Here is a 14,261-nt window from a genome sequence, read left to right on the forward strand (position 1 = left end):
CTTATAGAAAATAAGTGTTGCATTTTTCTGTGGAGGTAATCACATTTTTCTCCTTAGACCTATTAGTAAGAATCCTACCCAGATCCTTGCACTCCTGGTATCAAAAAACCAGGTCATGGTATGTTGTTTTTTTCATGTGGCTTAGGAATTTCTAGTATCGCATTTAAGATTTTTGCCTCAATCATCATAGATGATATAGGTCTGTGGTTTTCTTTTTTGTTCTATCATTATTAAGACCAGGTATTCATGTTATACTTACATCACTAAAAGAATTATTAGTAAATTTTCCATTATTTGCTATACTCTGAAACAACTTTAAAACACTGGGACTGTTTTCTCAAAGTTTAGTTAAGTTCCCTTGTGCAATCATCTAGGCCTAATGTCTCTTTGTGCTTGTTATTTCTCAGTAACTTTATTTCTTCAATGAAAATTCATTCGTTTATGCTTTCTGCCTCTATTCACATCAATTTCAGTAAACTGAATCCTCCTAAGAAATCTTCATTTTTATCTGGGCTTTTAGAAAGAAAACTAATATTGGCAAAACAAACACCAGCTCATATAAACTTCCTCATAATTCATTGCCTATGACTGGCTATTAATAACATAGCATCTAAAAATGTAATTAGGAGGAAAAAGGTAATTAAGGGGAAAAACATAGTAAGATAGTTTTCATGGGAAAATGCTTGCCCAGATTTAGCTCCCATTATTTGTTCGTATTTGCTGCAACTCTGCCACAGAGTGGAAGGTCCATTTAAGAGTATACAACAAAACCCAAGTTATTGTTACACACCTATGTTGGTAGAGGGTTAACTCCCATTTACCCAAGAATGTAGTCACATTTGCTATTACTACTAATATTAGTAATATTACCATATTATGGTAGCTTGTTGGTAGCTTATCTCAATACTTGAGAGAATCTCACTTATCATGTCTCCAAAGTTTGCAGAGCTTCTATTTACTACAAAAGTAGTGTGTGAGGGGGAAAAAAAAAGATTTCGGTAGGATCTTGTCTGAATGTGGTTTCTACAAACTCATCTGCTATACTGAGTCAGTGACATAAATATATCAAATGCTTTCATCTGAATGCTTGAAGAAAAGTGATTTTAACAGTGAAATCACTCTGAATGCAATAAAACAAATTCCCAAACCAAGCAATAAGCACTATTTGCTCTGCTCTATCCCAGATGGGTGTCAGGGGTTCTCCAAATTGCCCCTTTCTCATACACCTCAGACCAGAGACCACGGGTGGTGAGTGAAACAGTCCAAACATTCAGCATTTGGGCAGTCGGGATGGGGATAAAAACCGGCGGCATCTCTCCTGCCTGTACTATGAACATTTTCTGGAAATGCTTTGTGCTATCAAATTCTCTGTCCTGGAATCATTTCATTAAGGACAGCAGTTATTGGGGTTGAATCTTTAACGCTGTTCTTCAATTTCTTTCTTTTTTTTTTTTTTTCATTCTAGCATCTGCCACTCTCAGAGTACTTCAGTCCAAAATTTAAGTCAAACTAAAAATTTTTGTAGGGGCTCCTGGGTGACTCAGTCGGTTAAGCATCTGCCTTCGCCTCAAGTCATGATCTCAGGGTCCTGGGATGGAGCCCTGCATCAGGTTCTCCGCTCAGCAGGGAACCTACTTCTGCCTCTCCCTCTGCTGCTCCCCCTGCTTGTGCTCTCTGTGTGTGTCAAATAAATAAATAAAATCTTAAAAAAAATAATCAAAAAATTTTTGTAACAGACATGTAATGTCTTTTCTTCTTCTCTCCTCCTTCCCCCTGGCTTTACTGAAATATACTTGACATATTGCTTCTTCTTTTCTAAAAGGGGAGAATGAAATAGACACATGTGAACAGTTCAACTTTCATATTCTCCTTATATGTTGGTATGCGACGCAGTTCAGACTGAGGTAAATATGTAAAGTTTTGGCACTCAAGGATGGATAATACAGCTAGCAGTATAAAGTATGATTTCCATATTTTATTGAAAAATCAGAAGGAAGAAGAAACATCTCTTATTATTTCCCAAAATAAATAAAGTAAAACTCAACAGAATAACAAGAAGGATAGGGGAGTTTAAGAGACTTCTCTAAGAAACTGATAGATCATTCAAGCAGACAAATTTGTAAGAATTTAAAAAACTTGAATAAGTAAATTAAAAAGCCTGATGTAAGAGAATACTGCACCCAATAAATAGAATTTATTTTAAGAAGACATTTTTAAAGCACAAAACTAACATTTATAAAAAACAAATGAATGCAACGTATTTTAAAGGGAGTGTACAGAGACTATAGATTCTTTTCAAATTCACATGAAACATTAGAATTCATAACAATTCTCAAATATTATCACACAGATAAAATTCACTAACATCAATGTATTTAAATAAGAAATCAACAGTAAAAGGCGGCAAAAACCAATATATTTGAAAAAAAGGAAAACACTCCCAAATAACCCATGAGCTAAAAAGGTAATAAGAGAAATTATAAATCTTTAGAACTGAATGACTATCAGAATACATAAATATCAAGAGGTTGGTAATCAGCTCAAATGGCACTTAGGCATAAGTTTATAGTTTTAAATGAATTTTTTTAAAAGAAAAGAAGATACTGTGGCACTGCCAGACACAGGCTTGCTTGTAATTGTGCTTTCTACTACTTTAGATGTCCTACAAAATGGGTAAGAACATTTGCCAATTTACACAGAACCTGTCTGTGACAATGGCAAGTTTCTAAACTTGTAGCTATTTACTGAGATTATGTGATAGCATCACTATCTAAGTCAATAAAATATATTTCTTAATTTCAAAAACTTACCTGCCTTTACTATTTTTAAACTAAATTGTAATAGTAATGGTACAAACATCATAAACAAACATTCTAATTTTTCTTGACATAAGAGGTAGTTATTAATACTTTCAAGCCTAGTAGTTTGTTTACTGTTTTCTCCTCTTCAATACAATTTTCATTATTATCATTTCTGAAAAATGCCATGAGAAAGCAAGGTTATCTGAGGTTCCAAGGTATTACAGAGTTTTTTCTTGTTATGCTTATTATCTTCGTATTTTCTGAAATAAAAACAAGAAACCTGTAACATCTAGAAATAACATTAATTCACAAGGATATAATTATTTTCATGAAGATTTTTGATAACGTTCTTTCCTTATTCTATCCTTTTGACCACGCTTTCCCCTTATAAGTAGAGAAGATAATTTTACATTGGTGAAAGACACGATTCTTAAGATGTATTAGACAATATCAGTTTTAATATTGTCCTGGTGTTAAAATTTTTGGAAGTAGACTTCCGTCCCTGGGATACCTGGGAAGTCTATATTGTTGGATAATCATTTAAGCCAACAAACTGTTATAGATAAGGTACAGATATTTTTAAACATTCACTTTATTTTTATTTTTATAATTTAAAATATAAATATTGAAAAGATTTAGGATAACAAAGTAAAGACATAATAATCTTTTAACACTAATATATGAAAGAAAATCAGAGAGTAATATAAAATTAGAACTGGAGAAATTTTGCTGTGAATATACTATGAGTACTACATTTCATATGAAATTAGTTTTGAATTTCTTGTTAGTCAAAGGGAACAAAAATATCCATAATGGGCAAAAGGAATCATGACAATTCTTTGGGAAAGAGTATCTTTTTTCTAGCTCCAAATTCTAAGAGAAAGTTGTCACATGTATCTTTACATAGAAAAGAAACATAAAACTTGAAATAACAGTTTTGAAGAAAATGCAAATATGCCATATATCATTCTTTAATAAAAGTCAAAAGCATAAACTCAAATAATCCAGTTAAAGCATTTTGATGGGAAATATCCATCTACTTCTTTCCCTCCATCACCTCCAATTAGGCACCTCCAGATTTAGCAACAGCAATAAAACAAATGGGTAATACATACACACCAAAAAAAAAAAGTTATTTTTTAACTAAATTCGAGGTTAAGTGGGATATCCTGTATTTTATCTGGTAACCCTACTTCCAACACCTCGAAACACCCCAGTACGCTGTAGTAAAACAAAAATAACTTTTCATGTAGGATGAAGCACTAGCAAATTATAGAAACACACTATTCGCTTGCTTATCAGCAGAAAAGCTTTATCTTTTTTAAAGATTTATTTATTTATTTGAGAGATAGAGCGCGGTGGGAGGAGGGAGGACAGAGGAAGAGGAGAGAGGGAGTCCCAAACAGACTCAGCGCTGAGTGTGGAGCCCGACAGGGGGCTCAATCCCACAACCCTGAGATGATGACTTGAGCCAAAACCAAGAATCAGACGCTTAACTCACTGTGTCACCCAGGTGCCCCAAAACTTTAATTACTTTGAGTTTTCAGAAATTATTCATACAGAAATATTTGTTGTTTCTAAAAGAAATTTTTTATTTTATTACAGATTTAGGACATGAAATGATAAAGAACATTTAAACTGATGACATAGGCAAAATTTTTAAACTTAAAACCTAGAAAATTTATCACTAAGACAAGTTTTTCGTTTATTAAATTATTTTTAACTACAAGCTAGATGAATAGAAATAAACCAAACTATTTTTTCTCCTTAATGAGCTATAGAAAATTTATCTTGCATTTTAAAAAGTTTTATGAGGGGTGCCTGGATGGCTCAGATGGTTGGGCGTCTGCCTTCGGCTCGGGTCATGATCCCGGGGCCCTGGGATGAGCCCCACATCAGGCTCCTGGCTCGGCAGGGAGCCTGCTTCTCCCTCTCCCCCTGCTCATGCTCTCTCTCTCTGTGTCTCTTTGTCTCAAATGAATAAATAAAATCTTCAAAAAGAAATAAAAATAAAAATAAAGTTTTATGAGAAGTGTAATATATAATTTAACTGATTAAGGAACAAATTTTACATAAAATTTTTTTAAAGACTTAAAGAAATGAATATTAAGGAAAGCGTAGCAACACAAGTGTTGCTAGTTGGACCTGGTTAAAGAAAAAAGGGTGACATTTATCTCGATGAAGTCATGAATGTAAATTTTATTCTACCTAATAAAATTAAAATTTGAGGGGCTCCTGGGTGGCTCAGTCATTAAGCATCTGCTTTCGGCTCAGGTCATGATCCCAGGGTCCTGGGATCGAGCCCCGCATCGGGCTCCCTGCTCCGCGGGGAACCTGCTTCTCCCTCTCCCACTCCCCCTGCTTGTGTTCCCTCTCTCGCTGTGTCTCTCTCTGTCAAATAAATAAATAAAATCTTTAAAAAAAATTAAATTAAAAATAAAATTAAAATTCATAAAAAGTTGAAATGTAATATCCGAACTCTTGGTTCTAGGTGGTGGACAGCTAGACCCCACCGAAATGATAGGAAATGAGCAGAAAAGATGTAACTCCAAACAACGTAAAGAATGGAGGGGGCTCTCAGCTGAGGAGACATTTAATCAAATTAGCGAGACATATAAATCTGATGGAAGAGTGGGGACTGACAGCGGAGCTGAGAAATCTGTGACCTCAGCACCAGGAACAGGGCTAGAATGGAGAGAGCAAATTCGATGAACGATGGGAGCCAAACTAGGGCTAAACCTAGAGAAGGAAGTGGGTCTGTGTGAGGAGTACCCACAGCCCACAAAAGTAGCAAGGACTTTACGTCCCAGGCAACTCATATACAGACTCTTCTCTAAGGAAAGCTGGATGTGCCACCTGGATGTAACCAGCTCAGGCAGTGCATGAACTAACGCCCCAGAACAAAACTCTCTATATTTTGGCATGTTGTTGCCCATTCTCTCAAACCACTGGAAAAACAAAACAGAAAAACAAAAAACAAAAAACTCCAACACAAAACAATCACAACCTAGTCACCCGCATACTCTAAAACAGGGTTTGTAAGCCAACAAATTCTACCCATGTACCAAAAACTCTCAGGAAATCTCATTCCTTCCAATTTTATAAAGGAATATGAAGATAGATGCAGTGTCAGGGGAGGTGACAGGAGGAAGAGGAAATAAGTTAACTCATATTGCCACCAGACAACCAAGAATCTCTAAATATTTGAGAGAAGTGTGCAACCTAACAGAGACAGATCAAAATAGACAAGCAGATTGATCTGGTCACAGAAAAAAACAGCTCATTCAGAATACAGAAGAGAACTTTAAAAATATTTCATGAAAAGATCTAATACTCTGAGATTTGAGGAAAATTGTATCCACAAAACAAGTAGATGGTAGGAAAAAAAGGAACAAAATAAAAACAAAACATTCATGAGAAAAATTTGTCAAGGAACCCACCCTAGTACATAGAAAAACAAGTGACATAAATAGTAAATAAGGGGCGCCGGGGTGGCTCAGTCGGTTAAGCGTCTGCCTTTGGCTCAGGTCGTGATCTCAGCATCCTGGGATCAAGCCTCAGCCCAGAGGCCCACGTCTGGCTCCCCGCTCCACGGGGAGTCTGCTTCTCCCTCTGTTCCTTCCCTTGCTCATGTTCTCTCTAGCTCTCTCTCGTGTGCTCTCTCTCTCAAATAAATAAAATCTTTAAAAAGAAAATAGTAAATAAAAGCTATGACATATAGGAGATCAATTCAGTAAGTTTAATATTTGATTATTCTTTCAGAAAAGAGAACTTAGAAAAGAAAGGGGCAAAATAATTAAAGTCGTAATATGCTATCAACTATTTGTGTCCCCTTCCTCAAATTTATATGCTGAAGCCTAAGTCTTCAGTGTATTTAGAAATGGGGGTTTTGGGAGATAATTAGGTCCAGAGGGTTCATGAATGAGTTTAGTGCCTTCATAAGGGGATAAAGAGACTAGAGCTTTCTCTACTCTTGGCCATGTGAGGATATAGTTAGAAGACACTGTCTACAAACCAGTAAGTGGGCTCTCACCAAAAGCCCCCATGTTGGAACCCTGATCTTGGACTTTCCAACCTCTGGAACTGTGAGAAATAAATTTCTGTTGTCTAAGCCACCCAGTCTGTGGTATTTTTGTCTTAGCAGCCGAAACTGACTAAGACATAATAAAAATGAATAAGTATCTGAGCTAAATATTCATCTGTACTGCAGGAAAAATAATGTGGATAAATAAAAATTAGTAGCATAAGCATATTATTTAGCAATATAAAGAAAACTACCAGAGGCATTTAAACCAGAACTGATGAAATGTCATTGCCTCTGGTGAGTGAGATAGGGCTGGGGAAGTGTAGGGGGTTGTTGCCTTTTATTATAAGCTCCTCTTTTTATTAATTTTTAGCCAGATATGTGCATATTGCTTGAAAAATATAAACAAAGCTAAAAATTTTATACAATTAAATTTAATCCATTTTGAAATACAGCCTTTGGGAAGTGAAAGGGGTAATCCATTCTGCAACTCTTTCCTCAGTTTGGAAACATCTAATTTTAAATATCTAAAAGTCTTAGCAAATGGACAGCTCATTATTTCCCTGAAATTGTTTTTGATAGTGAAATGTGGTTGCAGTGGAGGATGCTGAAGGCATTTCTAATCCCTAACGTGGGAGGGAAACTATGAGGTGGTGGTGGTCTTCTTGTTCTTGAAGGAAAGAAGGGAGACATTCTGAAAGGAGCTAGTAAAAGAGAAAGACAGGTGACTGAGAGCATAACAGATACAGGTTCCTGGGAAATTTGCCAGCTGAGGTATCTTCTTCAAACTTTTGCTGATCTCAGTCCCATTAAAAAAAGAAAAGCACCTTTTAATGTGAGGCAGGTCTAATTGAAATGCATAGAATGTAGGGTTATCTTCATGGAAATGCACCCACATTTCCATGAAGCGGTCTGTGTATAAATAATGCATACTTTTGATTATACATTATAGGCCTCTTTTGCTGTTGAAGTGTCAAAAGGTAATTCTGCATGAACACACTTCCATCCATATACACCATGCAGATGGAATGTTAAATGGAAAGCAGATGAGACTGGACTAGAAGGGGAGGAATTCAAATTCCAAAACACAAAGGAGCCAGCTACTAAAAAGGTGGGCATGGCTCTAAGGATGACCCAAGCTCAGAGATGGTGGATATAGGGCAACAAGCAGGGACACTGGAATTAGCTGCAGAGTCACAGTTGGGATATGCATGCTTATGCCCAGCAGCAGACATCAAATGACCATTGCCCAGCAGAGGCATAGAGTATGGGTGTTTGTGGAGAAGAAAACAATACCCAAAAAGAATGGGGTCTTCCCTACTCAGAAGAAAAGCATCTGTACAGAGTGAGCTGTAGACTGCCCATTCCTCCCATAAATACTGGAGGAAGGCTACAGAAAACAGACTCAACATTCACAGACAAAACAATAGAGAGTCCCAATGAGTAAGAAACAAAATTTCAGTTGGGGGGGCTGGTGAAACACAAGCAGCAGCAGATCCTGAGAAACTGAGGCCAGTCAAGGAAACAGATGACACTTGGGGTATTCTGAATAAAGAAATCAGGTTCATGAAGCTAGAGTAAACTAGAGGTGAGCTCAACTGTTGGAAGGATTAGGGGAGCAAAGGTCAAGAAGCCACTTCTGGAAACCTGGAAATCCTCAGCAGAACAGCGGCCATTTTCAGAACCCTGGAAGCCAGGAGAAGCCACCCGTGGTCTCAGCTGGCCAGGCAGCAAGTGTGAACTCAACTTCCTGTCCAGGCGTCTGCTGCCCTCTCGGCCACCATCTTCCAGGTCTACTGGGAGTACCTCTCACTGACAGAATCTAACACGGCACTCTGTGAGGGAAAGACATTCTGTGAGGTGTACTCCCCCAATTCTCCCCCGAGAAGCAGAGAGTGGAGAGGAGGATGGCAATGATGCAGAATTAACAACAGACACTAAGTATAGGCAGCAGTTAAAGTAATGAATTACACATTACATAATATACTACTGTTTAAGTGTAATTGATTTTCTCTGAATGATAGGAAGGATATTGTGTATATAAAAAGAATCAACTGAAAGTCCTGGAAATTAAGATTTTCTTTTTGGAAGTTCAAAAACAAATGAGGCAAAGAGTAAAAGTTCGAGAATGAACTAGCAGGATGCCTTGGCAAGATGGCAAATCAGACACAAGTATTAACTTTCACTCTTTCTAGAAATCACACTTAACCATAAGGGCCAGTTGAAGATACATGATCTTACAAACAGAATGGGAAAGCAGACAATGGTAACCAAATGGAGGTGTGAGAGAGCTGTGTCTCAAGCAGCCAGTGGGAAGCAGAGAAACACAATCCGCAGGGCAGAAATCCCCACTACTGCTAGAAACAGAGGTGAAGATGGGGCAAAACTATGAAGATGGCTTGCAAGTCGCAGCGGTGGATAAAGCTCTAAATATCTTCTCCCACCCCACAGATCCAAGCAATTATCTTTTCTTCACTCTTGAAGGGTAATTCTCTGAAAAGGCAAACATAAGGTATGTATCTAGACTCAAACCAGGGTAAGGATAATAATGATAAACAAGACAAACAGGGGCACCTGGGTGGCTCAATCCGTTAAGTGTCCGACTCCTGATTTTGGCTCAGGTCATAATCTCAGGGTCATGGTCTCAGAGTCATGAGATCTAGCCCCCCGTCAGGCTCCACACTTGAATGGGGAGTCTGCTTGAAATTCTCTCTTTCCCTCTGCCCCTCCCTGCCCCATAAATAAATAAATAAATAAATAAATAAATAAATAAATAAATCTTTAAAAAAGAGAAAACAGAACAAATAAGTAAATATTGACAAAGTGAACACTGAAAGCCCCAGCTATCTTTGCCCACTTGGCTCCCAAATTCTCCAGCAATTTGATTAGCCCATGCAGCAAGACTGGGAGGCACTAAGGTGATTTCCTGGGAAAGAGCCTAGCCACTCCTCTGTCAGTGAAACTGATGGGTTCAGCCTTGTGCTCAGAGCCTCCAACCAGCTTTCTCCATTTGAACATACAATCTATGATCACTACATACATGAGGAAACCCTTCAACAACTTGAAGAACAGAGAACAACAACAACAAAAAACTTGGAGGAAATAGAAACTATGCAGGAGGAAGAAATTTTTTTTTAATCTTAAAAAAAAAAAAACTATTAAAATCCTCAGAGGGATAAGTGGAACTATTTCAATCATAAAATAAGAACCAAGTGTTATAAAAGGGGACAATGGCATTAGGAGCACAAAAGGGGTTCTTAGACATTAAAGCTATAATAGCAAAAACAAAAGCCAACCAATCAATGAGAACTACCCCAAAAACAAAAAAAGCACCAATAAAAAGGATGTAAGATGAAAATCAGAAAAACTTTCAGAAAGTGAAGCAAATAGAAAGAAAACAGTAAAGGGAAAGTAGGGGAGAGAGAGAGAACATCAATCCAAGGAATCTAACATTTGAAATAAGGCTCCTTAAAAAGAATATAGAAAATAGAGGAGAAAATTTATCAACAAAGTAATTTGTGAATATTTTCCAGAATCCAAATATGAGTTTTCAGATTAAAAAGCCCTACCAAATATCAAGCACAATTGATAAAAATAGACCCATACCATCATCATGAAATTGTAGAACCCTAAATACAAGAAAAATGTTAAAGGTTTACAGATGGGAAATTGTTCTTATACCAAGAAACAGGAATTAGAATGGCTTTAACTACTTTTCATTGGTTACACTCTTGAATACCTTCAAAAATAAGAATTCAGAATTCTTTGCCTAGCCAACCTAACAATTAAGTTTGACAGACGGCATTCATTTTAAGATGTTTCAGTTCTCCAAGAATTCACCTCCTACACTATCTTTCTCAAGAAATTACTGGGGGGGTGTGCTTTACTAACAAACATGTGGACCAAGTAAGATACATATTTGGGATATAGAAAACAAGAAAATCAACCCCCTGGTTCCTAAAATATCAGCTAGAACTGGTCAGAAGGCTGCAGGAGAGATATTTTTCAAGATTAAGAAACAGTAGAAATGCAGAAAAGCATTTGACAATATTCAACGTTCATCCATGATTTTTAAAATGTTTGAATATACTAAGAACAGATTTAGATAATTCACAGGGCATCTAAGGATGAATTAGTGATACATACATTGAAATAAAGCCAATTTAAAACTCCAAAAAAAAGTTGTATAATAAAGGAAAAATAGAGCATATTACATAGTTTAAGTGTAAATAGCATTTATATTGTCATTATAAAATCATTGAATACTGAGCTAACCAATGATGTAACTATATGGACAGGGTGGAGGTTTGGGTGGAGTGAACTCTATCAAAGTTAAAATCTTTCATTCATTAAAAGAAAATGAAATTAAGAAAATGAAAGAACAAGCCGTAAGTTGAGACTTGTGGTCAGCCTATATATGGAATTATAACAATTCAAAAGTAAACAGGTGAACAACCCAATTTTTTAAATGGGCAAATACTTAACAAGACATTTCACAAAATATATAATACATTTCATTAAAATCCACATTTCGTAAAAATGTGTGTGTATATCTGTATACACACACACATACACACACACACACAACTAGCACATGAAAAGATGCTCAACATCAGTGGTCATTAAAGAAATGCAAATTAAAATCATAATGAGATATCAGGATCTGCCTTTTCTAGCGTTCCATACAAATTGAATCATATAGTCTTCTGCATCTGGCTTTTTTCATTTAGCATAATGTAATTTTAGAGATTCATCCATATTGTTGCATCTATTGATAAGAATGAGGCTTCAGGGGATCCTGGGTGGCTCAGTCAGTTAAGTGTCTGCCTTCAGCTCAGGTCATGATCCCAGGGTCCTGGGATGAACCCTGCATTGTACTCCCTGCTCAACAGGGAGCCTGCTTCTCCCTCTGCCCTTCCCCCTCCTCTTCCCTTTGCTCATCCTCCCTCCCTCAAATAAATAAATAAAATCTTAAAAAAAAATGAGGCTTCAAACTCAGATCTATTGTCTCCAAATTCGTTGTACGTCTACAGTATATGATAAAAAAGGAAAAGGAAATATTTATTCATTCTTCTAAAACAAAATATTAGAGAGTATATCAGAAAGTTATCTGTATAAGATTTTAAAATACACAAAACATGATTATAAAATAAAGCTAACAAATATCTGATAATTTTCTATATATCAATTTTATACTTACCACTATATTATCAAAGGCTTAAATTTTTTTATATGATATAGTCCTTTATCCACTATGAAGAAAGTTGAGAACTAAGATTAATCCTTATTATGCCGTTTTTTCCAAAGAATGATGCTGATCATTTTTAAAGAAGGTATTTGAATTATGAAACTCCTAATAATAAATATCCTGTTAGAAAATTTTAAAATAATATAATTAATTATAACAATTAAAATAATATAAATTTTAAAAATATACAATCACATTTGACATACCATTAAATTGTTATTTATTTCTATTTTACATGGAGTGAGGCATAAAAAAGGACAAAAGCTAGATTATAATATCAAAATATGAGTGATTAGATAAATATTCTATTCTGTTGTGAATTTACAAAGGTAAGGTTAAAATAGCTTATCCAGCAAAAAATACAATGGAAGAAAAGAGTCCCATTATAATAGCACCGACAAATAGAATGGCATAGATTCAATTTCTTTCTGCATCACCTGCAGCTATGTTTTATGTATTTTCACAGTGTTATTTGTTGCATGAAGATTTATAATAGTTAAATTTTCATTATTCCTGGCACTTGTTTGCTTTGTTTAATGAACACTTTTAATCTAGAATTTCACTTTGCCTAATTGCTAATAGCTAACATTTACTGAATTCACACTATGTTTCAGACAGTGTTCCAAAGAGTGCAGTGCAATAAATACATGGAGATAAGGAGTAGAAAAGGTGGAAAGAGGGCAGGTCATAAAAAAATGAACGAAATGATGGGAATATGTGTATGTGCATTTCTCTCATTTCAATTCACAAAGGATTAAAGCAATCATTTGCTTTGTTGTGTGAAGAAACTAAGAAAGGAGAGATTTCAAAGGCTGAAAACATCTTAAGGATCATCTAATTTAAGCTTCTCTTACAGATGAAAAAAGCACAGAGGACTGTTAGGGCTTGCCCAATATCATGTACATAGGTCACCATAACTAAAAACTAGTTGTTTTGACTCTGAAGTCTTTGCTTCTTCTACTCTACCAAGATGCTAAGTCAATGACGAGTAACATTGCTTCCAAAAAATGATGGAACATTAAAGACTGATTAAAAATCAAACAAGACTGAATTTTTGTTGATATGGTAAACAGTGATCTGAAACAAGAATGTTGATACATTTAAATTCAATAATAGGAGCATTTTATTTAGAAATATTCTTCTATAACTTTAAATATTAGACTAAAATAGTGAATTTTATTATGATTTTTAAAACACGTTTGTAGTCATTACTTGAACTGCACAGCTGGTAAGAGTAAGGCAAAGAAGTTTACATACACTGGATTTTTCTTACCATGACAGATAACTTGGGTCTTGAAAAAATGATTGTTCTTCACAACATATAGTTGTCATAAGATAATTATGTTTGAACAACCATATTTTATTCTGTTTTCATCACTCCTTTTCTAAACAATATTTTATAAGTTAATGAGACATTGTATTAATATTACTCAAGATACATTTCAAAATCTTACTTTGGAATATTGTTCTATTCCAGGGAATGATGACTGTATACCCACATGCTGGAAAAGAGAAGGTTTATATCGAATACGAATTTGCTTATTTCGTTCTGCACATTTTTCCTAGGGAAAAATAAGAGAAACAACACTCTTCTGTAACAACCCAAACACTCCTTTTTATTGCATTTATGGATGGCAGAATTTTGTATTATATTAGTTTTTGCCAGAGTTTTATTTTAATATTTAAAAATTAAATAAAACTTTCTTAGCTTTTTCTTCATAAGAATAATAAAACACAAGTTGAGATATAAAAAGGTTTTAGTTAAAGCATGTTATTTTCCTGAACTCTGTGTTAGAAAATCAGGCTACTGTTGTACCAACTATAATTTTCTGCTCCCTTCCTTTTATTTCAATAACATAGATGAAATTTTTTCGTATTTTTCTATCCATTTCTCTCAAAGTACATTATTCTTTCTCTTTCTATAGTCATTAATTCCTACACTGAGTTACATCCACCTTAATTTCTTCTTAAGTAAAACAAAAAAAACCCATATAATTAAAACAAAGAACCAATATTATACTTTATGGAAAAAGATTTGGTTAATCTCATTAAAAATAAAAATAAGAAAGATGACCTGTGACACCATTCCTATTAGAAGCAAACATCTCAGGAAACAAACTGAGGGTTGCTGGAGTGGGGGGCGGGATGGGAAGGATGGGGTGGCTGGTGATAACATTGGGGAGGGTAA

At 35.4% G+C, this 14,261-nt stretch overlaps 1 protein-coding gene across 1 annotated transcript in view; it reads right to left on the reverse strand.

Annotated features, from left to right (window-relative positions):
- Positions 1-2,967: 2,967 nt before the first annotated feature.
- MGAT4D (MGAT4 family member D) overlaps positions 2,968-14,261 on the reverse strand; it is a 53,808-nt gene continuing 42,514 nt past the window's right edge. The window contains exons 10-12 of the mRNA XM_045881735.1: positions 13,528-13,635; positions 5,574-5,749; positions 2,968-3,061 (exon numbers count right to left, since the gene is read on the reverse strand). Of these exons, the coding sequence (XP_045737691.1) occupies positions 2,968-3,061; positions 5,574-5,749; positions 13,528-13,635 (378 nt within the window). The remainder of the gene's footprint in view (positions 3,062-5,573; positions 5,750-13,527; positions 13,636-14,261) is intronic.

The sequence above is a fragment of the Mirounga angustirostris genome, unplaced genomic scaffold (assembly GCF_029215605.1).
Source record: "Mirounga angustirostris isolate CCGP_5_RB_7025 unplaced genomic scaffold, mMirAng1.0.hap1 SCAF_2, whole genome shotgun sequence".
Lineage (NCBI taxonomy): Eukaryota > Metazoa > Chordata > Mammalia > Carnivora > Phocidae > Mirounga > Mirounga angustirostris.